The sequence below is a fragment of the Mytilus edulis genome, chromosome 12 (assembly GCF_963676685.1).
Source record: "Mytilus edulis chromosome 12, xbMytEdul2.2, whole genome shotgun sequence".
Lineage (NCBI taxonomy): Eukaryota > Metazoa > Mollusca > Bivalvia > Mytilida > Mytilidae > Mytilus > Mytilus edulis.
Window position 1 is genome coordinate 11,793,948 of NC_092355.1, and position 25,521 is coordinate 11,819,468.

A 25,521-nucleotide genomic window follows, 5' to 3' on the forward strand; every position below is an offset into this window, starting at 1 on the left:
ATTAGATCTAAACAAACTGTCAATTTTCCATACCAAAAGCTTAAGAAGAATCCTACGTATTTTCTGGCCAAATAAAATATCTAATGAAGACCTTTTAAGACAGTGTCATCAAGATAGCATGGGTACAATATTAATGAGAAGGCGTTGGAAATGGATTGGGCATGTCATCAGAAGAGATAGAAATTCCATCACTAGAACAGCTCTACATTGGACTCCAGAAGGAAGGCGTAAGCGAGGTAGACCAAAGAACACATGGAGACGTACTGTAGAAGGAGAACTGAAGACCACGAATAATACATGGGGAACAGTAGAAAAGATGACCAAAGACAGACAGAAATGGAGAACCTTTGTTGCTGCCCTACATGCCGATGGCATACCGGGCAGTAAGTAAGTAAGTAAGTAATTGTTCATTAAGTTTTGTAAAAAATGTCCGTCTGTCATTCATTTCGGTTGTGATATACTAGTAAGAGCATTTTCATTTTGACTTTCTTTGCATTTTATTGAAGGGTGTCACTTCAATATAGCGTGATATAAATTGGACGCTGGAATATGCATGAATTTATTATTAATGTTTTCAATCAGCCTCAATTTTTGTGTCTGTTCAAAGTAGCACGTCACAGTCTCAAATCCGACTGAAAGTGTCTTTCTAATACAACACAGGGTACCGGTAAAATAAATATAAACTGTACATCTGTCCAGTGCATATAACGTGTTGTCATTCTCATATGCACATGATATTTGTCACTGGACGAAAAACCCTAATTCGTAAGCATCCTCCAATTGGTTCTTTATTTCTATTACTTAATCATATGTTGTTTACAAAAAAAATAAAATCACAAAAATAGTGAACTTAGAGGAAAATCAATTCGGAAAGTCCATAATCACATGGCAAAATCAAATAACAAAATGTATCAAAAACGAATGGACAAGAACTGTCATATTACTGACTTGGTACAGGCATTTTCAAATGTAGAAAATGGTGGATTAAACCTGGTTCTATAGCGCTAACCCTCTCACTTTAATGACAGTCTCATAAAATTCCGTTATATTTACATTGATGGCATCAAATAAACAGACACAATAAATAAAATAGTCAAAATATGGGTACATCAGTCATCATCGTATAACAATTTTAAAAGGAACAATTTAACAGAACACAAAAACATCTACTATCTACGAACACATTCATTGATTTGAGTGTCTGACATCAGAAAATTTTATACGTCACATAAATTTGTCGTTCAATGTGCATACAAACGATTTTAAAATTTTACATAGGCAATGTTAGTCATTCTGAAGAAGCAAATGGAAAGGAGCGAATGCAGCTACATTTGGTCATCTTAAGTTTTAATACATTTTATTCCGTTTAGTTCCTTTCTTCATAAGTGTAGAGGAGAACGGCAGTTATCCGCATGTAAACTTCTAGCATTTGTCACCAATATGAGTACATCGCAATCCGTTACTGTTTCAACACCCAGGGGTGTTTCATGTGTGTATTCTTAAACAATTATTATTTTTTCTCTCTTTTTTAGCAATGCATCACTCTCTACTGTCCTTATCTATTATTCTATATTCTGCTAAAATTCGCAAAAAATGTGTTTCAGTATAGTATGACTCAGATATTTAACCAATCTATAAAAATTGCAGTCATGTTTACTTATTTCTTTTTTTATATGTTTCAATTTTAGAACTTGCAGAACAAAATAAACTTAAATCTAGGAAAAAAAGATAAGAAATATGTGCGTTTCCTAATACATCTTTAAAAAATAGAGTAGGTAGGTAGGGATTTATTTTTTATTTTACCATATTTTTTTTACATTGAGGTTATGGGAGGGTCAATCTGACTTTAACAGAGCTTATTGAAAAAGGAAAAACAAATAATTTTATGTAGACTATATTTTAGCTTAAACATATAATATAATTATAATCAATTTAACTATTGTCAGTTTATTGTCTTAATTTTGTATGCAATAACCATTTAATGTAAATGTGTTTGTGCGAATAAAATATTGTCTATTGTCTTTTGTCTATAATAGGAAACATACATCTTTTTGTTTCAATTTGGCATTATGTATAAAATGTATAAAGAATTCAATATGTCTCAAAAGTCATTTTTTGTTAGAACACTTTGATGATCCATCCTCAGTAAGAGAAAATGAACAACACAGATTGAATCATGTTTAATTAAAAATATTTAAAGAAGCGAGTTGTTTTCTTTACAAATCGGACTGAACCTGATAATACGCTAATCATTTACAGTCAAAACTGGCAAACTGTCAAAGGCCGAAATGGTATATATGGCCGAAACGTCTCGGAAGCGAAATATTTTCCCAGAATACATTGCGATGTATGCAGTACGATTACCAATCGTAACTACTCGGCCATTCTCGCTACGCAGTACAATAGCCTCGTATGCACTACGGAGAAATTCTTCTTAAATTGTTGGCCGGAATTGTAGTGATCCGCGACACAAAGAAGTTCTATCCTCCAGGTGGCGCTATAATTTGGTTACATATCACAGAGTAATCGAGAACTTTAACTCTGCCAAATATTTTGGCGCGAAAGAAGGAGCAAAGTAAATAAGTAATGGTAAAAAATTTGTACCATTCCAGTCGAAAAAATATAAAATTCAATCGGATCGGAAAATTTTCCGGACAGGAGCAAGTTAAATCAGTAGTGGTAAAACAAATGTACCAGTCCAGTCGAAAAAATATAATTTTGAATCGAATCGGAAAATTTTCCGGACAATGATTCCTCCGCCTAATGCATACGAGGTTATTTCTTCGTGCAACCAGAAAGGCCGAGTTGTTCCGATTGGTACGATTACGAATGGCCGCTTACATGTGCGTGGATAAGCATTGGCGGCACAAAGATTTACTAGAAATATGTGTTTGATTGATATCATCTGAATTGTGAAATGGTACAGTATATCTACTGACACATATTTATGTTATTGTCATGTATATCAGGGATTGACTTGTTCCGACAAGTCGTGAATTTATCATTTGATTGAGAACGCCTTCCTTGTCTCACTTCTTCAAGTTCTTGGTGGTTGCCTTATCAGAATCTTGATCTTAATAAGATCATTAATTAAGTTATCCATGATTTGAACAATGACGAATCTTAATCTTTCTTATATTTGATCTGCTTAAACCAGATAAAATCGGATTTGACAAAATAAAAGGGGCAGCTCCTGTCATGCTGGTATTCAGATACCCCATAATTGGCATTGTTATTGATCGGACACCTGTCAAACAATGGTTACACGGTTCATTTTGTGTTCATTATATATAAATGCGAAGGTGTCTGAACCTTTTTGTCATTGATCAGAAAGTATGTGGATAATGCAAAATAAAAAAAACTTTAATTGTTGGTTGGGTTGTTTTCTCTCTAACACATTCTCCATTTCCATTGTCAAAGAAAAACTTTAGAAAGCGATCATTAGTAAACTTTGATAGATTATGATCCACTTTTCAGTGTTCTCCCCAAGCCCTTAAAGGACCTCGTGCCCAAGATGTTTAATTTTTGACCGTGGTTCTCAGGGATCTCCATGGATGAAAATTAAACGATAGAGGAACTTTCACCATTACAAACCGTGTCTATGCTGTACAGTGTAGGGCGATCGGAAGTATTTTATCCCTCTATTCAAGGAATGGTGAACATACTAATTCATAGCTGCGGAACTGTAGCTCTTAGGTCCTTATGTTATTTTTTGACTATTTGCGGACCATAGAGCTACGGATTTTTCCTATTTCAAAACGTTCGGAATTGCGACCCAGGTTCAGGTCGCACTTATTTCCCAAAAATGTATTGTTTAAAATCAATGCAAAGCTTGTCATTATATATAGTTCGTTTCGTTACATATTTTTCTAGGATATGACGTACCTATTTATGTTTGAATTGCGTAAGTCAAAATAAAGCACGTGTTCGACTTGTTAAACTGTTTTCTTTGTAACTGGATTATTAATATATTTATTTAATTTAAATTATCATAATCATTTGCTGAAACTTAGTTGATTAATTCGACAAATGGATTGTCTATCCTCAGATAGTATTCTCCTGTCTGGATCTACCTGTACAAGCCAAGGTACAAGTGATTAGCGATCTTAATCTGGATATCCCTCAGGTGTTAGAACTGTATTGGATTATAACATAAAAAGCCTAAGGGTTATGCAATCACATGCATTTGATTAAATAATTGATAAAAAAAATGGCGTCGGGCTACAAAAAACCATGAAGTTTTGAACGATGGCGGAAGACAATTTAACGATGGCGCGAGTCATTTGAGGATGGCGCGAGTCATTTGACTATGGCGCAAGACATTTGAACGATGGCGGGCGCTATCGTTAAACAGGCCATGGAGATCCCTGGGGTCTATCGGTCTTATCGCCATGTATTATTCTTATCCGTGGTGCTAATATTTTCAGGTGAAATTTGACCAGTTCTAACCCAGATTGTTTACACCACGTGATCAATTTACTTTTGAGGTTCTATAAGCTTGTTGATTTGATTTAATCCATGTAATTAACACTTGTTACATGTACATGATTGTTTTGTGTTTTAATTAAGATATTGTAATTCTATGATCACAGATAACTACGGCCTCAGCTTGTCTGTCAAAACAGCTTTTGGATATCTCAGTAATCCCGGACTTATATCACATGACCATGCACATGACCTAGTTATAATCAAGTAGAAAATTCAAGTTTATTTATAATTAATTTCAATCTATTTTATAAACAAAAAGCATGACTGTACCTTCAAACTGAATATCTATATCCAGAATTAATGAATGAAAGAAGTAATAAGCACATGTAAAATCTATTTATATCTATAGCTACTTCCCGTCATTTAGGTGGGAAAAATAGGGAGACTTTGTTGTTGACATTGAATATGGTTACTTAATTAGAAATTCTTTTTAAATGCATTACCTGGAATTGATGAAAACAATATTTTTCTGGCTTATGCAAATATTGTACATTACACATGAATAATTAATTTTGGTTACACCTTATAATGGACTTGAATTGCTAACAGTAACTTAATTATTGTATTCAATTTCTCCAGTGTTTAATAATGATTTACACTTTCTATTACAGATGCTGGATAAGGCTATAGAGTGGTGTGGGATTTGTGCCAGTGTAGGCAAACCAAGCAAGCTCAAAGTATACCAGATTAACCTTGAAGAAGCTGTCAAGCTGTGTGAGGATGAAGCTGTAAGTCAATATCATAAGGCAAAACAAATGTATATATCATGGGTTTCAGATACTCAATCAACACTAGAACTTATTTCAAATTAGTAATCTAGATCAAATTACATGTATAAGGACCAATTGTGGTTCTGGGCTTATGCCAATTTCCATCGCTGCATTCCAACTTCAACAAAGAGAAAAATTCACACCTCAGCAAGCTATAAAGTCATGAAAGTGCCCCCACAATGACAAAATTTAAAACAAAACAAACAAGAAAACTGAATTTGAATAGCCTGAGGCCGAGAAAAAAAAGATCGATGTTTCCGGTAACCCAACCGTCCCTGTTTTTTAGCCCCGACCCTAACTTTTTTATTGGATCTTCAAAAAAAAAAAAAAAAATTGTATCAACCTACCCCGTTTTTGACACAAGCTTCTGATAGATGACATAATATTTTTTCCCTCTTGCTTCTACTTGCATAGAAAGCCAGTAAAACATTTTATTAATGTCAAAAGGTATTCCAAATAGGTTAAAATCCAAGAAATTTGCACAGCAGGTGCTTCAAAAACATTGCAAATGGCACACTTCCGGTTTTTGAAACTAATTACGGATCCGGAATTGGAAAAACCATGATAATTTCCGGATTTCATTTACGATGTCAAAAAAAAAAAGAATTCCGACCTACCGACCCTATTTTTCAAAATGATGTTACCGGAAACACATATCTTTTTTTTTTAGGCCTGATTAATATACATAAACATATATAATTAACAGCAACAAACACTGAAGCACAGGCTTGTGACTTAATTGGTTTACAGAAGCTGTATATATGTAAATTATTATAAAAATTAATGATAAAAAAAAGTATAGTTGGCAAATGTGATGAGAAGAGATTTTTAAGCCAAATAAGTGATTTTTTTACATCAATTTATGTGTTTGAATTGTTTATTTTAGGTATAAATAGATTGTACATGTTAGTAATTACAATATAATATAAGAACCTTTCTTCAGTTAGATTATACCTGTAGTTACAGTCTAATATTTTTCTTCTGTTACAGTGCAATTATCCCATTGGCTTGGACAAGGTTGTTTACAGAAAGTTTGAAGATGTACCTGTCCCACATAGAAGGAAGTCCATGCATAGACAGTCATCATTACAGCCACCTATATTCTCAGCTAATCCAAATACATATGTACCCCGACCACAGCCATTGACTTTGTCATCTCAAGCCCCTAGAAACACCATTAGACCACAACCATTGATTTCATCATCTCAGGCCCCTAGAAACATCATCAAACCAACACCATTGACTTCTTCATCTCAAGCAACTAGAAACATCATCAGACCACAACCGGTCTCAGCCTTTTCACAATCTAACAATTTCATTCCGCCATCTCTAGCTGTAGAAAAGTTTGGTCGATTTCCACCGTCAAAGGCAATCAGGACAGCCTCACCTGGCTTTGTATCAGTCCAATCACAACAGAAATCCACCTGTATTTCATCAAAAAGTCTTTCATCTTCAACAACAGAATGTGTTCATCTGTTACCATCTGAAAATTTTCAGTCGTTGAACTCAAGTTCCACTCAGTCACAAGATACATTCATATCGCCTAATCGTGGAATGGAAATTGACACCTCAGAAGTGACGGAAGTTATAGATGTTCATTTCAGTTCAGACGATTTTGCGTTTTTGAATCAACTCACAGCACCTAAGATATCAAAGTCAACAGTTTCACCTAACTTAAATTTATCAGAATTGCGAGCAGTTTCACCTATTTCAAAAGATTCTAGTTGTTCTGAAATAATGCCAGCTCCACCTTCACCTTTTATTCCGGTTAGGTCAAACATAGGAAGTTCCGAAAATATAAAGATGGCTCAGGAAATCAATGGTATAAAACCTTTGGAAGCCAATGATACATGCAACACTAATGGTGTAAAAACTATGACTTCAGATAATGCTAGTGACAATGTTATCTCTCAGGAAATTGAAATAGACACTTCAGACTCTCCCGTTCTAGGTGAGCACACTACTTATTTCATGATTGAGGGGAATGGAAAAGGCAGAAGAAAAATCACAAAACTGAAGGAAGATAAATCTAAGATCATGAAGAAATCCTTACCAGAAGATAAAAAACAAAAACTTCCAGAACATACGAAAGAGAAACTACCACCTCTCGTACCAGAGAAAAAGTTTCCAACTTTAGACATTTTCAAATATTTTCCACAATGGCAAAATGAAGAGGCTCTGTGTTGGTTGGATGTAGTACTTTGTTTATTTGTTCACAGTAAAGCAATCAGGAAAATTGAAGTAGAAAATGAGAATGTTGACTTATCCCATACCATTTTAGTAACATTGTTTAAAGCTTATGAGCAGGCTTGTCAGTTGATAAACAAATATCACCAGAAAACAACGAAAAATCAATTGGAAGCAGCCTCCAGGACCAGATCTGGTAGACTGTTTTCTGATCCTGAGGAATCCGATTCAGATGCTGTCGTAGACTCCCCTAATACAGAGATGCTCAAAGAAATATGTAAAATGAATCCTGACACGATCAAGACTGGTGCAGGTCTTAGTTGCTCAAAAGACTTTTTATCTATGTTGCCTTTGGACGAGCAAGAAAATTATAAAAAAGCATTCACAGTATTAAGAGACACTCGAGAAAATATATGGAAAAAGATGCAGCCACGCTTGCAATGTGTGAAGGGCAAAAACGACAGTCCAGTATTAGCAATACCATTAATGGTCAAGGACAATGTGCACATTGAGAGAGAGTTTTCAGTGGAATATGACTTCATGTTGTCATGTGACGCATGTGGCTACCAACAAACCGATCGTTACAAGAAAGTTCTGCCAACATTGCCTGCGATGGAACAAAACTTCACCATGAAAGAACCCTGTTTTCTAAGGTCCTGTTTCAAGTGCAATGCTGAAAACCAAAGGAGAATATTGAAATTTAACAGGTAAGTAAAATACACCCAAGATTCTGATTAAAATTTGGCAAAACACATTTCTGTAGGCATAAAATTGTTTCTCATTGTTTTATTACTGTAACATACATTTTATTTAACATTAACCTAAATGAATTCAGGTTATAGTTATACAACCTTTGAGATTAATCTTGTTTATAGTACAAATGTATTACAAAAAGGGAAAAAAATAGCCCCCAACAGTCTTTAACATTGTTATGTTGCATGTGTTGGTTTAGTTGTTAAATTTTGAATAGCTACTAAGGGAAATAACTCCAACTGAATTTGTCATATCCAAACTTATCTATCTGTTTATTTTACAATCAGCAAGTAAACAAAGTTATCTATTTTTTACTGTTTCATGAACAATAAAAATATGCTTCTGCGCCATACTGCGTACAACATGTACATAATGATGTACAAATGGTGAATTTCCAAAATTGTTTATTTAGATTTCAACCATGCATATCAGATTGCCAATGCACATTACTTTCCTTTGATGTGACATTTTAGCTACCTTTTGCATAGATGACCAATTAGCAACAAAAAAAGACAAACATTTTAAAAAATCGTATACAGTTATATATTATTACACATGATACATATTTCATTTATTGAGTTATATTTAATCTACATTTTTAATTGCAGGTTGCCTGGAGTGCTACTGCTACATTTTTCTGAAGGGTTGCCACACAACAACTTGAAAAAACTTGAGTTCTGGCATAACAGTTTGAAATACAGTGTGACTGGTTTTGTACAGTATAGAAATGACCCTGATCATTTTGTTACATGGATAAGACGTATTAAAGGTATATATGTTAGAATTGCATCTTCAAACGGCATTTCCTCTTTAACAAAACATGAGTTGTTTCCCCTTGGTGTTATTTTTGGATAGAAATTCATCTTAAAGTTGGTTCATACATACTTGATATTTCATATTGGAGAAACAAATATGAATATAGTTATTGTGAATTTTTGGAAATGAAAGATTTTGGATATATTTAAAAATGAAATATGATTGGGTAAAGCTGAATGTACAAATAAAGAACAATTTTGACATTAATTACAGAGTAGCCCAACAATTCAAAAAGAACTACAATTCAACACATGCCCAACAAAAGACAAATGTGCATACACTATGATAAGCTTTAAATTACCATATTGGTACCACATGGTACATGTAACTACAGTTATTAATCTGTTAATCTTTTTCGAAATCTTCTTTGAAACAACAGGGCTCAATGTAGTCAAACTTTATCGTAATCATTGACAAAACATTTAAGTTTCACATTATTTCTGCCATTATTACAAATAATGAATATAGCCACTATTAAAAAAGAATTATGAATATGAATTCTCATCAAAATTTCAGTTTATTTTTAACCCTGTTAGTACATTTATTCAAAGCTTTTGTTAAAATTTTAGAATGAGAAAATATTGCATTTACTGAACTTTATTAATGAATAATATTTACCTAATTAACTTGTTTATAATGTCATGACTGTAATAATTTAATGTGTTACGTTGCAAGTTGACATTTAATTAATTCATTTTAATTCTCTGTTAATTTTCAGACAATAGATGGATGGAGTTTGATGATTTAAAGTCGCCTATCTGTAGGTTTGAGTCACAACAGCCAGATATGGATTCCAGTCAGATACATATAGTCATGTGGGAATCAATTCACGAGTCTAGTCAAAACGTAGTAAAACCAGGTCCTAATGTAAATACATCAACAAACATTGTAAACGGTAAGAGACATGTGACCAATGACAGAGGGGTTCTAAATGGGAATCATCCTGTGTCATGCTTCACGACAGACCTGTCTAGTAATTTACATTGTTTTACTGAAGATGCGAGAGGTCAAAATGGAAAAAGCTCAGTGTCTTCTGCAACAGATGCATCATCTTTACAATCAAACTTGATGCTCCATAATGCTAAATCGGTACAGTCAAAAGAACAATCTGATTTAAAACCTAATGAAAAAACTATCACGAAAGATGAGACAAATTTGAATTTTTCACAAGCAGTTACTAAAGATGCTGAGACGTGGGTAAATGCAGTTGTTAATAGTAACAGCAAGAAAGCTCGGAGCCTGTTGCTTGGTAACAGCAAGAAATCAACAACAAAAAGTAAAACTAAGCGTGTCGTAGAACAGAAGAATGTGCAGGAAGTTAGAGCATTGCGTATTGAGAAGAAACTGTTGGCTAATGAACCCCCAGAGGAAAAATCGGAAAGACTCATTAAAAATGTTTTGAAAAGTATATCAGAAAATTCTAATGTTGCTTTTGCTAAAAAGACTGAAACAAATGCAAGTCCATCACCAGAAATAACTGTAGAGGGACGAAGAGAAGCACTTGCGAGATTATGGAAGCCTAAATCAAAAGTGATGTCACTGATGGCAAGAATAACAAAAGTTAATGAAAAAAATGCTCAAAGATCGAAGTCTTGTGATAAGGACATTCTGACATCAAATTCGTGTGGCACAAAAGTTCAGTCCGCAAAGTCATGTGATAAAAAAGTTAAGACATTAAAGACATGTAATACGAAAGTTAAAACATTGAAACCATGTGACACAGATGTTCAGTCAGCAAAGTCATGTGGCACTGAAGTTCAGTCATCAATGTCATGTGACACAGAAGTTCAGTCGTCAAAGTCATGTGGCACAGAAAATCAAACATCAAAATCAACAGAAATAAATGACCAATGGAAACCAGTTGACAAGTTGAAGTTAACTGAGCAAAAGTATAGGGGTAAAATGTGTCAGCCTCTTAAAACAAAAGGGAGTTCAAAGTCAACTATAGTAACTGTCTGTAATAGATATCAAATACTGAGTAGTCAAGATAATGAAAGAATGTACGACTTGGGTTCCGTTAGTGCAAAACGAAAAGACAGTATTTCTAGGTCATCAGAGAGTAGTGACACAGAAACATTAAAGAATCAGTCAACTATTACAAGTGCATCAATTAATGGCAACATTAAATCAACTAATGGCCACACTAACTCCGCTAACGGCCACATTAAACCCACTAATTGTTATACTCAAACATTCAGCAATGGCAAAGTTGATTCTTTAATATCAAGCAGTTCTAAAAGGACATGTGGAACTTCTACTTCATCCAACTACTCACTATCGTCAAAGATACAAGAAAAGGGAACAGTGAAGCAAGGGATACAAATTAAAGAAGAAAAACAGATTGGAAATAAAAACATGTTAAATGGTTTTAAGGCATCTTCTGAAAGTCGAAGTCAGTCTAGGTGTTCAAATACAAGTCTTTCTTCACAACTACCTTCTTGGAGAAGCTTTAATAAACATAAGACATTCAGTGGGTATCAGTTGTCCACATCTATACCGACACCTACTTCAGTATCCACCCAGGCATCAACACCATCGTCTACCCTGAAGTCCAGCCGTCCATCTAGTCCAGCATTCAGCATGAAGAGTGAAATTTTATATCCATCAAAAAGGAAGAATTCTGTGAACAATTTCATCACTGTGAAACGATTTAAACAACAAATCCGCCAACCTTTATTGGTCCCATCTTCAGCTAATAATTCAGCAAGATCCAGCCCAAAGAGGAACCTGGGAAACCATGAAAATGACATTTTAGAGAATTTGTACAGTGCTCTAGACATTCCATTGCCTTCTGACAATCCAGATTCACTTGACCTGTCGGCCATAGAGAACTCAAGTACTAGTTGTCTTCAGAATATGGATGACTTTTTAGATCAGTTGTTGTGAGGGAAGTTTAATACTTTTTAAGAATTAATAAACAGGGGGGAAAGAGGGGAAATTTTCTTGCCATTTAATGGTAAAATGTTTGTTATAAATAAATTGGTAAGTATTCCAGTATAACTGGTGTGATTGTTTCAATTCTGGGCCATCTCCAAATACATGAAATATCATGAATATGCAATAACTCAATGGTTATGATCATACTCCGCACAGTAAAATCTAGCATATGTAGTCACACATGTGCTAACCTCAAAACATGTTGAGAAATCTTTAAGGTCACTAATTCACAAGGTACATCTGACATTTGAAACACACATTCATGACATTGATTTGTCAAGCTATGGGTAGTTTTATAATATTTAAGAACTATATATTATATACGGAGACAACAACTATACATGCTATACAACAGATTACTTCTATTTAAAGTGTAAATGTAATATTGACTGGTACTCCATACTATGTAAAGTAGAATACAGTAAATCCAGTGGTAGCTGTGACCGTGTCAAATAGAGATTGTATAGATTTGTTGCCAGATCTATCATTTAGAGAAAACAAATTGCCAATGAAATAAAGTTGGTAGAGATATTGAAAATCTAAGACTTATATGTATAAATTTAAAATCTTGCTAAAAAAGGGACCTATTGTCCCATCTGGTACAAATCATCTCCAGCTGTTACCTTGTTTTGGAAACAAGCATTTGAATTCATTGAATTCCTTAAGTTCATACAATGTTAAGTGCAATATTTGTAAATTATTGTTTATATTGAATTTTCCACATTTTGACATGTGATATACATATGTGTTCATATTTGTTGTTTATTTCATTGTTATTTTTTTTGATAAGATTTATATTTATAACTGTTATTTATGTATCTTTGCTTGTTTTTTACAGCAACAGAGAATTGTTAATTAAAATGTACATGTATGATGTAAGATTTGTAATATAAAAAAAAGCTTATCGTAAAAGATGTAGCATGTAGCCTGACAGTTCAGAGATGTCGCCTGAGTAGACTGATGGATCTTCATCCTGTTGTCATGGTTACATGTCAGCAGACAAGTTTGGTGAGTAATGGAGGCTCCAAACATTGCACGTCTGTATATGATGGTAAATGGGTAGTGCAACTGATTCTGTCAAAATCTTCTAACGATGAAATTTTTGTTGAAATTTGATTAGTTAATGAAATTTCTGGAATTTAATTTAAAGTTGGAATTTTTGGTGATTAAAGCACACAAACATGACAAATGCTTGAATACTTTTAAAAAAAAAACCATGCATACATACATTATTTTATGCCTGTTTCTCGACTTTAAAATATGTTTTGTTTTTACTGGAACTAAATTTTTTTTCCAAATTTTTTATTTTTTTGAAATATTTGGATATATTAAATGCCAGAAGAAATTTAATCAGTTGCACATGCCTGTCAATAGGTAGTAAGTGTAAAAATTGTGTGTTTTTCACTGTATATGTATATGTATACTAAGGAAAAATCAGTTTGACAGACAGGAGTCAAATTCTGAATCATCTCGGGAGTCAACAGGTGCTCCGATAACACTTTAAACACTGAACATGATGAAAGGAACTGTGAAAGTAACAAGTTAAGATATAAGCCAACATTAATATAATTTGAAAATTTTAGCCATATATACATGGATATATAAGTACTTCATAATGAGCGTATGCCACTACTCATGCTATTCAGGAAAGTTTGTGATTAGGATAAAATAATTTGCTACATGTATTCATACAAACGTTGTGAGCATACTAGATTCCATTTGTCATTAAAAACAAGATTTTAAATGGTAAAGGGGATTAATGAAGTAGGATAGAATGGTATATAAACTGGTATCTGGTCTGTCAAATGTGAGCTTACACCAACAACTTACAAACAAGTTACTGAGGCAATTTGGGAAGTTGCTAAAATGAAATTACAGAATCTTTACTAACTACTCTATGGGTTGTTAATCAGGAATCAGGCCTGCTGCCATAGACTAAGAAATAATTGAGGATTGCAGAAAAAACATATGCCAATGAGACAGTTAAAGATGAGCAATCTTTAAGGGAACAAATATAAAATATTTGAAAAATATTTGTTGATCATGGAATACCTGAGACCAGGATTACCTTTTAAGGTAAAATAAGTCAAATTCTTAAAGTTAAAAGGTGCTCGTGGTAGACCAGATTAATGATTGAATTCTAAATTGAGGCAGCTAATATCATGCATGATTCAAAGGAAATCCATGTGGAAATGAAAAGAGAAAAAAGGTTAATATCTTGTGGAATATGTATATAAACTCGAAGCAGTTGGAAACACTGCCAACTCGAGTCCTTTCGAAGTTATTTTGCAAGGACTTCTTATGAGTACTATTTTGATTGGAAGTATATAACTTGCGAGACAATGAGACAAACAATATCTGATAATATCAAAGTGACTGTCCGTCTCTCTGAGGTAGGAGAAAGGTAAAAATTCAATAATGAAGTTGGTATGATCTGGCATCTAGCAGATGAAAGCTGTTCTTCACAGCAAAAGGCTTTGTTGAAAAGTTTCATTCATAAAATTGGTATCCAGTTGTCTTACGGTTATACATGAGAGACTACCTTCATGCATGAAAAGTGACATTCAGTCGTCTAAAGGTCGTACATGAGATGACCTTCATGCATAAAATGGCACCCAGTCGTCAAATGTGATACATGAGAATAGCTTCATGCATATAAATGGCATCCAGTCGTCTAAATATCATATATCGTCACATGAGACTAGCTTCATGCATAAAAATGGTATCCAGTTGTCTAAGGTTAACATGAGATGACCTTCATGCCAAAAAAAAGTGGCATCCAATTGTCTAACCTTCAGACAATCTTCATGCATGAAAGTGGCATCCAGTCGTCTATTGGTCAAAATGGCATCCAGTCGTCTATTGGTCAAAATGGCATCCAGTCGTCTATTGGTCAAAATGGCATCCAGTCGTCTATTGGTCAAAATGGCATCCAGTCGTCTATTGGTCAAAATGGCATCCAGTTGTCTATTGGTCAAAATGGCATCCAGTCGTCCTAACATCGGACAACCTTGCATAAAAAAGCATCCAGTCGTCTTCACATGTCTTAACATCGGAAAACCCTCTTGCATAGAAATGGCATCCAGTCGTCATGTAAGAGGTCATCAATTTTTTTATAGTCGAGTATCAATGTGCAAATGTTCAAAGATTATTTAATGGTCTAAAAATCTAAAGTATTGTAATTTTCTAAGAAATTGTCTTTTGTATTTTCTAAATACATACAAAGTTTGTGGTAAGGGTAACAATTGTATTGTTTATAAGATTAATTTTCAAATCAGGTCATAAGGTCATTTTTTATCGGTCTTATTTTACCGATTAAATCATATATAGAAAAGTGTATATTTGGTTCAAAGAATCACACATGTATATCATGTATTTCATATTTTTTTGACATAAGATTGAATTTTTGAACCTTAGGATATACAAAAAAAAATAAGTTGATATTATGGTATAGGTCTAATGTTAGCTTGTCCAAATTGGATTGCTTGGGAACCATAGAAGCTCTCCATTGAATGTGCCCTAACTACAGTCATGATTCAAGTTAGCAGATGAATCTTTAAGATTCTGAGCATTATTTGAGAGCCATATGGTCAATATTTTACAGTTAAGTGGCTTTGAATAATTTATAGCTTTTAAACTTCATAGCTGGTATCAATTAATTTCACATTTGATATGTGATCTACAATCAAATAACTTGAATGCATCAGTATCTTAGGAGTAAAACAGCATCCCTCATTTCAGTAGGTTTCTGAATACATTTATAATAAGTTTAATGTCAAGTTCAGACATCAGATAATAACTGTTTTCTCTTCAGACCAGCAACAATGTTATTGTAATAGTAAGAAAGTCAATCTGCCTTTTTTTTTACCCCTAACTGTGACCTAAATTATGTGTCCCACTGCTATACAGCAGCAAATAAAATTCACTTTTTTTTTACTAAGAGCAGATACTACATGTGTTTCATCTACCTATTAAAAGTATAGATTTTTGTTCAAGGTTAATGGAAAAATTTGAATTGAACAGAAAAATGTGGGGTTTTTATATCAACATTTCACAAAAAATACCCCACAGCACATTTTCAATAGCTGAGAGGTTGACAGATATTTAAGCAAGTGCATAATGATCTTCAACAATGACTTAATTTAAAGAAGGAGTGGGGGTATGTTCATGACCTGTTTGTCGGCCATTTGGGTATCAAAGTGCAGCAAATTCGATCATTTACTACATATTGGATATTGGATTGCAATCTTACTAATTTATGTCAATTAAATTAAGGTTAATTTTTTTGGGGGTGTTGAGGTTAAAGGTCAAGGTCTTGGTTACAAAATGTACTAAATCAGACAAAATAGTGCAAAAATAGTGTTTTTAATTATCAGATTGCAATCTCAAATTAATAGTTATATAATCACTTATATATGTAATGAGAGGAAGAGCCTTGGTTTTAAAAGCTCGTTCTTCGTATAGAGGGTTGAGGGCTTGCTCTTAAAAGGTTCTTTAATTTGATCAGCTGATCAAAAGATCCAAAAATATATCTATAGTCTCATTTTGTTCTTTTCCATTGGATATTTTTAGGAATTTGTTATCTTAAAGCAATCACTGTAGACTACAAAAAATGTTTACAGTCCTTGATTTAAGAGGACCAATTTTGAACTGGTTTTCAGTCAGAAAATATGGCTATTTCTTTGGATAATTTGTGGGTATTGGTCAAATGCCCTGTGAAAACTTTATTACAATTCAGCCAATTCTTTTAATTTTGATGTGAATTGTTACTTTTAAAATTGGGTTTAAATTCTATAAAGACAATTAATTCTTTTGCGAGAGTCTTCATCTACACAACAAGTTGTATTGCAATGGAATTTGGTATGCAGTTGTATTTGCATTGGGAACATCTCATCTCCATGGAGCTCATCTACAATGGTATTTAGTATGGCGTTTTATAGGCATTGGCACTTCCCATGATGGTAATTAAGACCCTGCATTTGATTCATGGACTGAATGTTTTGTAAGAGTACGTTCAAAGGCGGATTTAGGGGGATCCCGCCCCCCCCCCCCCCCTTTTGGGGAAAAATTAGGTTGCTTATATAGGGAATCACTGAAGCGTGACTGGAGCGGACCCCCTCTTAGGCAGTCAGTGGGCCCCAACTTGTGAAAATTTCTAGATCCGCCACTAACGTTTGACAAGGAATATAAACTTCTAATACAAATCAAACTACCCTGACTTCAATTAGACACACAATTGACCAGTTAAGCTGTAATTAACATTCAAAGTTACCTAGTATCGTCATGTCACACATGGCAAACAGGTCTGTCTGATTAAACCCAGCTCCACCCCATCCCAGTATCCAAACGCAAGTAGAAAGTTGGTGTAGAATTTAGTCTTCTCCCTTTTTTGTGGAAAAAATTGGTTGATTATATAGGCAATCACTGGAGCAGGCCCCCTCTTCGGCAGTCAGTGAGACCCTCTTATGAAATTTTCTGGATCCGCCACTGGGTTTTAATCAGACTTAAAACAGGTCCTCTTATAAAGCATTCTTTTGTTAATTTAAGGTCTATGGGCTTTGTGGTGCTCATTAATTTAATTGTGTTATCATGAACTGGATGCATTGATGGCGCATATCTGCCTTCCATGGAAAATATGTCAACTCGACTTACACCTGACGCTAAATATAAATTGGTTGACATTAATTAGAGACTAGAGACCCCCCTTCAACAAAACATTCTCAACACCGTTTAACTGTTTTATACAAATGTTTCATAGATGTCAATCTTAAATTTAAGGAGTTTAAGCTGCTTGAGGTCGAAATGTGTTTTTTTTTTTATCTTAGATATTTTTTAACGTTTTATCTATTTTATTCAGTCATTTTTCATATACTAGTTCTCGAAATTCTCTAAAGTGATATTTTTCTGCATCACTTTGCGTCCATAATGTTCAATCTTTAATTCCTTTTTTTTCCCGTCATTTATGTAGCAACTGATTTAAATTAGAAAAGGAATTTATTAAATGTAGAAATTATGTATGTGAATTGATTAATAGAGTAGTTGATTGATTGGTTGATTGATAGAGTAGTTGATTGATTGATTGATATAGTAGTTGGTTGGATGATTGATTGATTGATTGATTGATGACTGCTTAACGTCCAGGGATTTGTATATTAACATCGGAACATCAGACTTGTTTTTACCTTGAAAACACGAGGTAACCACCTACAGGAAAGTTACCGTTATACTTGGTATACAAATAAGGAGATATGTAATTGTCAATGAGAACCATTGAATCACAAAATAAACAAGGCCTTGAATGTGAACAACTCTAGGAAAAGTACGACTTTCAGCAATGACAAAAACCATACAGCTTAGTAAGTCATGATTGCTAATTGAGACCTTTAAATATCCACCAGAGTTGACGGGAACAGCATGTAGAGAGATTCTGGTAGTAACTGCCTACAGCGAAACATACGGCCATACTCTGAATAAAAATAAGGAGATGTGGTATGATTGCCATTAGATAACTATTCACCAGAAACCAAATGACTATTATGTAAACTGTCGGAAAATGTACGACCTTCAGCAATGACCAAACCCATTAAGTATATTTAGCTATATGGTTGCAAAATGAGACCTCTGTTCAACAAAATAAGTTGGTACGGACAGCTATATCGCAAGCATTCCCGATGGCTCCAATTCAAACAGTCTTGTAGCTTGCATGGCGGATACATACAACATATTGTCTACAAGCATAGCTTCGACACGTCGTATTGAGGCGAGCATGCAACTCGACAATTACCAAACTGATATGTGGCTTAACATCATGAAACTGAAAGAGATCTAATTCGGCAATATATTATTAAAGTGCATGGGATGAAAATTGCTCCCGGTGTAAGTTGATAAGCTACATCGCAAACATGTATACAAGTATAAACAGCTGTAGTTATTACTTTTAAAGACACGGTTAAATAAATATCTCAAAGGAGGAGAAATAAAATTGGAAGGAGAAAAGTAAGTCAACAGAAAAGTTAAAATTTCTGAACTTGGTATAGAGCGATGCTTGTTACCGCTCCTACGAAATGGGTAATTGATAAGGATTTTTTTTGTGTATGTTGCAAATGAACAAATAAAAATATTTATCAATAAAAAAATATTGTTTATTTATTTATTTTCCTTCAAAAGAATTATTCCATGATTTGTAAAAAGGGCTAAGCTTTAAATTTTGCTGAACAATTTATGTACCTATGGATATAATTGTGCTTTAAAAGACCTGAAATTAATTATACGGTTAGGCTCGAGTCTAGTTGTTCACTAGAAACGAAAATCGCTTTTTTTGGGTATTTTCTCGAGATTTCAATGATTAATACTCTTGGCAAAAAAGGGGTGGGGTCAATTCACTTTTAAAGGGCGTTGCAAATTCCAGAACCCTACACCCTGGATCCACCACAGATTGGTATTTCTATCGTTTTTGCGTTCACCATGATCATTATAAGACAACATTTGGCGCCAAGAAAAGCAAGCATATTTCTTATATTCTTTTTACTTTTAACCCATTATAGAGAGCAACGGGATTTTTCTGTATTTAACGGGTGAGAGGTTATTTAAGATTGTGAGTTCTGAACAATTCAAAACATGATTTTAAAAAACCTAATAGCTTTATAAATACAGTTATGAAAAGGGGAAGTGGAACATGATCATTGTTCATAAAGTGAGGAGAGAAAAAAAACCATGGAGGAGTCCGACTAGAAAAAAGGAACGATTGATTTCCTGGAGAAAATGAGACTTCAATCCGTTAAGTCTGGATTGCTATTAGATAGCGGAGATGAAACGAGGCAATCGTAAAACCTTAGCTAAATGCCATATCCCAGCATATACATACAAAATACAGGATAGTACCTACAGGAGAATTCTGTTTCGAGTCGAAAAAGAGACTGACAAAATCATGGCCAAAAAATGGAGATGAAATATCTGTTAGGATGGCAAATGTTGAAGCGGGATAAAAAAAATAATATTGGATGTATTGAAACCAAACGAAATTGGTAACTGCGAGATGGATCAAATCTTCTGTACACTCAAAAGATATCCGTGGAGAGGTGTACACTTTTATTTTGCTGATAAATTCAGTTGAAAAAACATTCACCTATATATGTTACCCCAATAATTGCACTTTTGTTCATACTCTGTAAAATGTATTTTATTGACCATATTTTTTTGTACGTAGATCAGAATATTCTTCTTTAAATGGCAACAAATCTATACAGTCTAACATACTTAGAATTGACATTGTAGTTTGTTTCAGGGAAAGATAAAACGAAAGTTTAGATCACAGCATGATTCAACATTTCACCAGATGAATTTGTTTTATAAAAAATTGTACCTTTTCAATACTTAGTAATGATAGACTTTATAAATATAAAAAAAACTTGTGGTTGAAAACTTTGTATACAATACAATACACAATTTAATATAACGAACTTCAAAACACGAGACCATCCAGATCATTTTGGTTGTTGCATAACAAAACAAATTAAACAAATTAGTATACGCAAGAAACATCACTTACAATATTGCTGTTAATACCAATCGGCCATATGTAACAGATAGATGTTAGAAGATGTGGTATGAGTGCCAATGACACCACTCTCCAATCAAGTCGCAAATTGTACAACTAAATAAACCATTAGAGGTCAAAGTAAGGTCTTCACCCCAAGCTATAACTAGGGCCCCAAAATGACTAAGTGTAAAACTAACGGTCTATTTAATTTATATGAAAAACAAGAAAAATTTATGAACCACATCAACAAACGACAACCACTGACCATCAAGTTCCTGACTAAGGACACGAGTACATCACTATCACAGTAACACTTGCATAGCAAAAGGTCTTGTCCTTGCGTACCTATGATACATAGATTGTAATTATGTACCGGTAAATGCAGGTTTTGGTATGATGGGAGGGGTCTAATTGGCCCAATTAATCAAGAGATAAAGAAAACGGCTGTTTTCAGTCATAATTTTACTCTAAAACAAAAGAATATCATTTTTATATCGAATAGTATTTTGACTATTATCAAAACTGAACAGTAAAAAGTAGATGTATGCGCCGGAAAAATTAAGCATTCAAAATATTCATCAAATGTTGTAAATAACGTTAGATAATCAATACATACACTTCTTTCAAATGAAAACTGCCTTACCAAGTAAAACTGACGACACATTTTGTGCTGAATCCTCAAATATCAAAGAATGAGGTTATGCACCCAATGACGATGGTATGCAGGAGTACACTTTCTTCCCCTTTTTTCTATGCATTGATGTACTTAATAAAAGATTTGTGTTGCTCGTCGATTGCACAGCACCCCAACAACACCATGAATATGTAAGAGGACCAAAACTCTGGATTGATGACGTTCAAGAAAGGCTGTTTCTGTAAATTGTTCTTTCAATCCAAGCCCTTTTATCGTGCGTATTTTTGTTTGTATCAAGGTGCAAGTTTTAACCACTATGTATCCACATATGGTCCGTAGAGGACCCCGAACTTTTTTTCAAAAAGGGAAGGGGGTGGCGGGCGCGCTAGTCATGCTTTGGTGATTCCCCTATATATATAACAACAAATTTTACCCATGAAAGGAGGGCCTTATCCGCCTACCATGGTAATTAAAACACGTAGATTGTAATGGAAGTTTCTCAAAATAAAAACGGGGGTGGGATTGGGACGTACAAGTTTGATTTAGTGAAAAGTATTTCAAACTTTATGTAGGCGACAATATTTCTTTTCTTCTCCGAAAGATATTTTGGGCAGTGATATTCAGTTTAAGATGCGGATTTAGGGAGTGACTCCTCCCCCCGTCCCTTTGTGGGAAAACATCTGTTGATTATATAGAGAATCACTGTAGTACGACTAGCGCTCCTCTTAGAAAGTTGATGTCCTCGACTAGTGAAAATAGCTGGATCCGGCATTGATTTTCATGTGTGTGTGATACAGCAAGATTGTTAATTTCCAACTTGATAGGAGCCATGATATTTCTTTTTGTAATCTTCTAGACACTCCCCCCTGTATCAAATGGTCGTACCCTTAACTTGGATCATTATAGTTAAAACACAGGGCACCACATACTTATGTTTTTATTTTTATTTATATATATATCTCTGGAAAAATGTTGGCAAGCCATCAGTTTTAATAATTTAAAGACTTCAGTATTCAGACAAACCTATCCCTTTCGGCCTTGTCATGTAGTTCATTCGGGCTGTTAAACATAAGGTAAGGTGAAAGTCTAGACGCACTGCTTTGTTCAGGTAATCGAATTACAATACAGGGATGGACCTCATTCGCATAGTGATTTCCTTAATTGTTGGGGCAGCATTGAACGAGAATTCTTACAATGGATCAGCCCACATGTTTTCAAAGGGAGATGGAATAGTACTTAATTGACCCCACAAACCTGTAGGTGTGTCCAGCTCTACGTCTTTTGTCTGCTGAGATAAACAGTCTCTCTTCTTGTCTCTCCTGAGATTCTCTTTCTAAATCCACTGATAGAAAATCACAATTTAGTGGCCTCATTTTGAAGTCATTGATATATCAGTACAGCACGCGTATATTTATTTTTGAAGTTGATATTTATTTTAATTTCTTAATCAAAATAAATAACGGGAACTTTACCAATTAATGGATTATCAGCATTAGAGGCCATGCATATTTAATAATTTTGGCAAATTAAAATATTTGTGTATTAAACAAATTGTTTATATAATTAAGATTATCCGTTCATACAGTAGTGGGTGCATATCTAAATCTTGACGTATCGAGTATCCTTGGACCAAAATAAACAAAGAGTACACAGATTAAAAGTGAATAACCAGTAAACTTCAATCCTTTTGTGGTACTAAATTAAGATTTTGAGCATCTGAAACATCCAGTACCGCAGCCTTTTCATACATGTTGAATATTATAAATACGCGCCCAGTCATGTGTTTTCTGGAGCAAGACATTTGATTGATTGTTGTTTGCTCAACGTCCAGTGGCAAACATTTGATGCATTTACTGGTTTAAATCGCGTTTGTGAAGTTGTGATTTCATCAGTGGGAAATTTCATCTTATTTCTCAACCATATAATTAATATATATTCCGATCTTGTAATAATGGCATCCCTATGCATTTGAATGAGAGAGAAACATATTTTATGGGGTTCGTGTTGTTTATTCTTTAGTTTTCTATGTTGTGTCGTGTGTGCTGTTGTTTGTTTGTCTTTTTCATTTTTAGCCATGGCGTTGTCAGTTTGTTTTAGATTTATGAGTTTGACTGTCCCTTTGGTATCTTTCGTCCCTCTTTTACAATGTATCGGAAATATTTTAGCTCAAAAAGGCCTATTGGGCTGTTCTCATTACTTTGCGTCTGTTGTTGTTTGTTAACTTTTACAGAAATCACCTATACCTGCCGTATGTAACGATTACTATAATAAAAATAAGATGTGATAAAATTACAAAAAAAGCACTCTGTGGTCTTCAAAAATGACAAAATCCCATACCGTATAGTCCGACTATATAAAAGGCTCGCAGAAAAAAATGAAACAAAGAGAAAACTATCGGTCTAACTTGTATCAAAATAATTTACGATGGACCAGAACCAACGGCAACCATTGGTATAAATACACAAATCACAACACACGAAAACACTGGGTACAACATAAGAACAAACAATGAAAATCAGTTAAAGGGGTTTGACTAGATCGTTAGAAAGTAAAAAAACATAGACCGGATGTGTCGGGGTATAAATACATAAATCACAACACAAGATAATGTATAGTAATGAGAGTATACTCGCAGTTACTGTTTATTTGACAGGGTTATTCCGAATTCTGACCTTGACCTCATTTTGATGGTTCATACATTTGAAAAGTTGAGTTTTCGTGGTCATGTCTTGCTTCTAAGACACCGGTAACAATGGGTCAACTGAAGTGAGAAAAGAAATGGGGAATGTGTCAAAGAGCAGAAAACAGCACAAGGTCAGCAATCGCCCTCAACAAATTGAGAAAATCCCGGAGGCGGGCTTCAGCTGACCCCTTAGCGAAAATGTGTATTTGTTATTGAGTGTACGGAGTTATGGTAATCATGTTGTATGACAGGGTTCGTGTAAACTTGGTCATATTTATATGGTTCATTGGTCAATGTTCAATTTTCGTAACTGGTAAATTAGAGACTTGAATGGGGAATATGTCGGAGACAACAACCCAAACAAAGAGGAGATACCAGCAGACGGTAATCAATTGTTTTTTCCCTCATATATAATAAGCAATAGTCATATATATTTGAAGTGAAAAGTATGAATTCAATCATGATGGGTATGGGAGACGAGATATGTCAGCGTGTGCACTCGTGTTCAAAATAATATCCGATGTGTTTGCCGACCAATTCAACGCAGGCGCGGATCCAGAGGAGGGGTTCCGGGGGTTGGAACTCCCCCTTTTTTTTGGACGATCAATGCATTTGAATGGGGACATGTAATTGGAACCCCCCCCCCCCCCCCCCCCCCCCCCTTTGTCCTGGGTTAGGAACCCCCCCCCCCCCCTTTTTAAAATGGCTGGATCCGCCACTGCAACGTTGTTTCTTCAAATAAACATCATACCCGTAGCCAGGGGGGTTCGGACGAACCCCCACCCCCCTTGAAAATAAATAAGCACTGTTCAAGTCGACGTTCTGTTTGAATTGTGAGTCCAAATACCCCCCCTCCCCCCCCCCCCCCCCCCCCACCCCTTTTTGGAAATTTCTGGCTACGGGCCTGAACATTATTACAGAACGCCAAGTATAATATGATAATTGTTTATAAAAAATAACCCACATTATCCAGACGTTATATTGTACATATATACTCTACGAGCACGTCATGTAATGCTGAAAGAATCGGACGATGATGGCTGGAATACTTTTATTATGTTAATCCGCATTCATGAGTCTTCAACAAAGCAAATATGAGTCGCTTACATCAATTGGTGCCCTTCGTCAGTTTATCTACTTTTTATACGACCGCAAAAATTGAAAAATTTTGGTCGTATATTGGTATCACGTTGGCGTCGTCGTCGTCCGAAGACTTTTGATTTTCGCACTATAACTTTAGTATAAGTCAATAGAAATCTATGAAATTTAAACACAAGGTTTATGACCACAAAAGGAAGGTTGGGATTGATTTTGGGAGTTTTGGTCCCAACAGTTAAGGAATTAGGGACCAAAAAGGGCCCAAATAAGCATTATTCTTGGTTTTCGCACAATAACTTTAGTATAAGTAAATAGAAATCAATGAAATTTAAACACAAGGTTTATGACCACAAAAAGAAGGTTGGGATTGATTTTGGGAGTTTTGGTCCCAACGAATTAGGGGCCAAAAGGGGCCAAAATTGGACTTTGTTTGATTTCATCAAAAATTGAACTATTGGGGTTCTCTGATATACCGAATATAACCGTGTATTTAGATTCTTAATTTTTGGTCCAGTTTTCAAATTGGTCTACATTAAGGTCCAAAGGGTCCAAAATTAAACTTAGTTTGATTTTATCAAAAATTGAATTCTTGGGGTTCTTTGATATGCTGAATCTA

General features: G+C 34.5%; 1 protein-coding gene across 2 annotated transcripts; it reads left to right on the plus strand.

The window, feature by feature from the left end:
- The first annotated feature begins 2,816 nt into the window (after positions 1-2,816).
- LOC139497132 (uncharacterized) lies at positions 2,817-12,011 on the plus strand. 2 transcript variants are annotated; one of them, XM_071285224.1, is made up of 6 exons: positions 2,817-2,920; positions 5,100-5,216; positions 6,249-6,419; positions 6,468-8,152; positions 8,807-8,967; positions 9,733-12,011. In XM_071285224.1, exons 1-6 carry the CDS (start codon positions 2,918-2,920, stop codon positions 11,898-11,900), a joined length of 4,305 nt encoding a protein of 1,434 aa, XP_071141325.1. In that variant the 5' UTR covers positions 2,817-2,917; the 3' UTR covers positions 11,901-12,011. The 2 variants fall into 2 exon arrangements, with proteins under 2 accessions (XP_071141325.1, XP_071141324.1); XM_071285223.1 differs by having other exon boundaries at positions 6,249-8,152.
- Positions 12,012-25,521: the final 13,510 nt, after the last annotated feature.

What these genes read in the sequence shown, in the direction of transcription:
- LOC139497132 (XM_071285223.1), top strand. An exon ending in AGCTGTGTGAGGATGAAGCT is followed by an intron (nt 5,217 to 6,248) that starts GTAAGTCAATAT and finishes CTTCTGTTACAG; the next exon opens with TGCAATTATCCCATTGGCTT. An exon ending in AGAATATTGAAATTTAACAG is followed by an intron (nt 8,153 to 8,806) that starts GTAAGTAAAATA and finishes TTTTAATTGCAG; the next exon opens with GTTGCCTGGAGTGCTACTGC.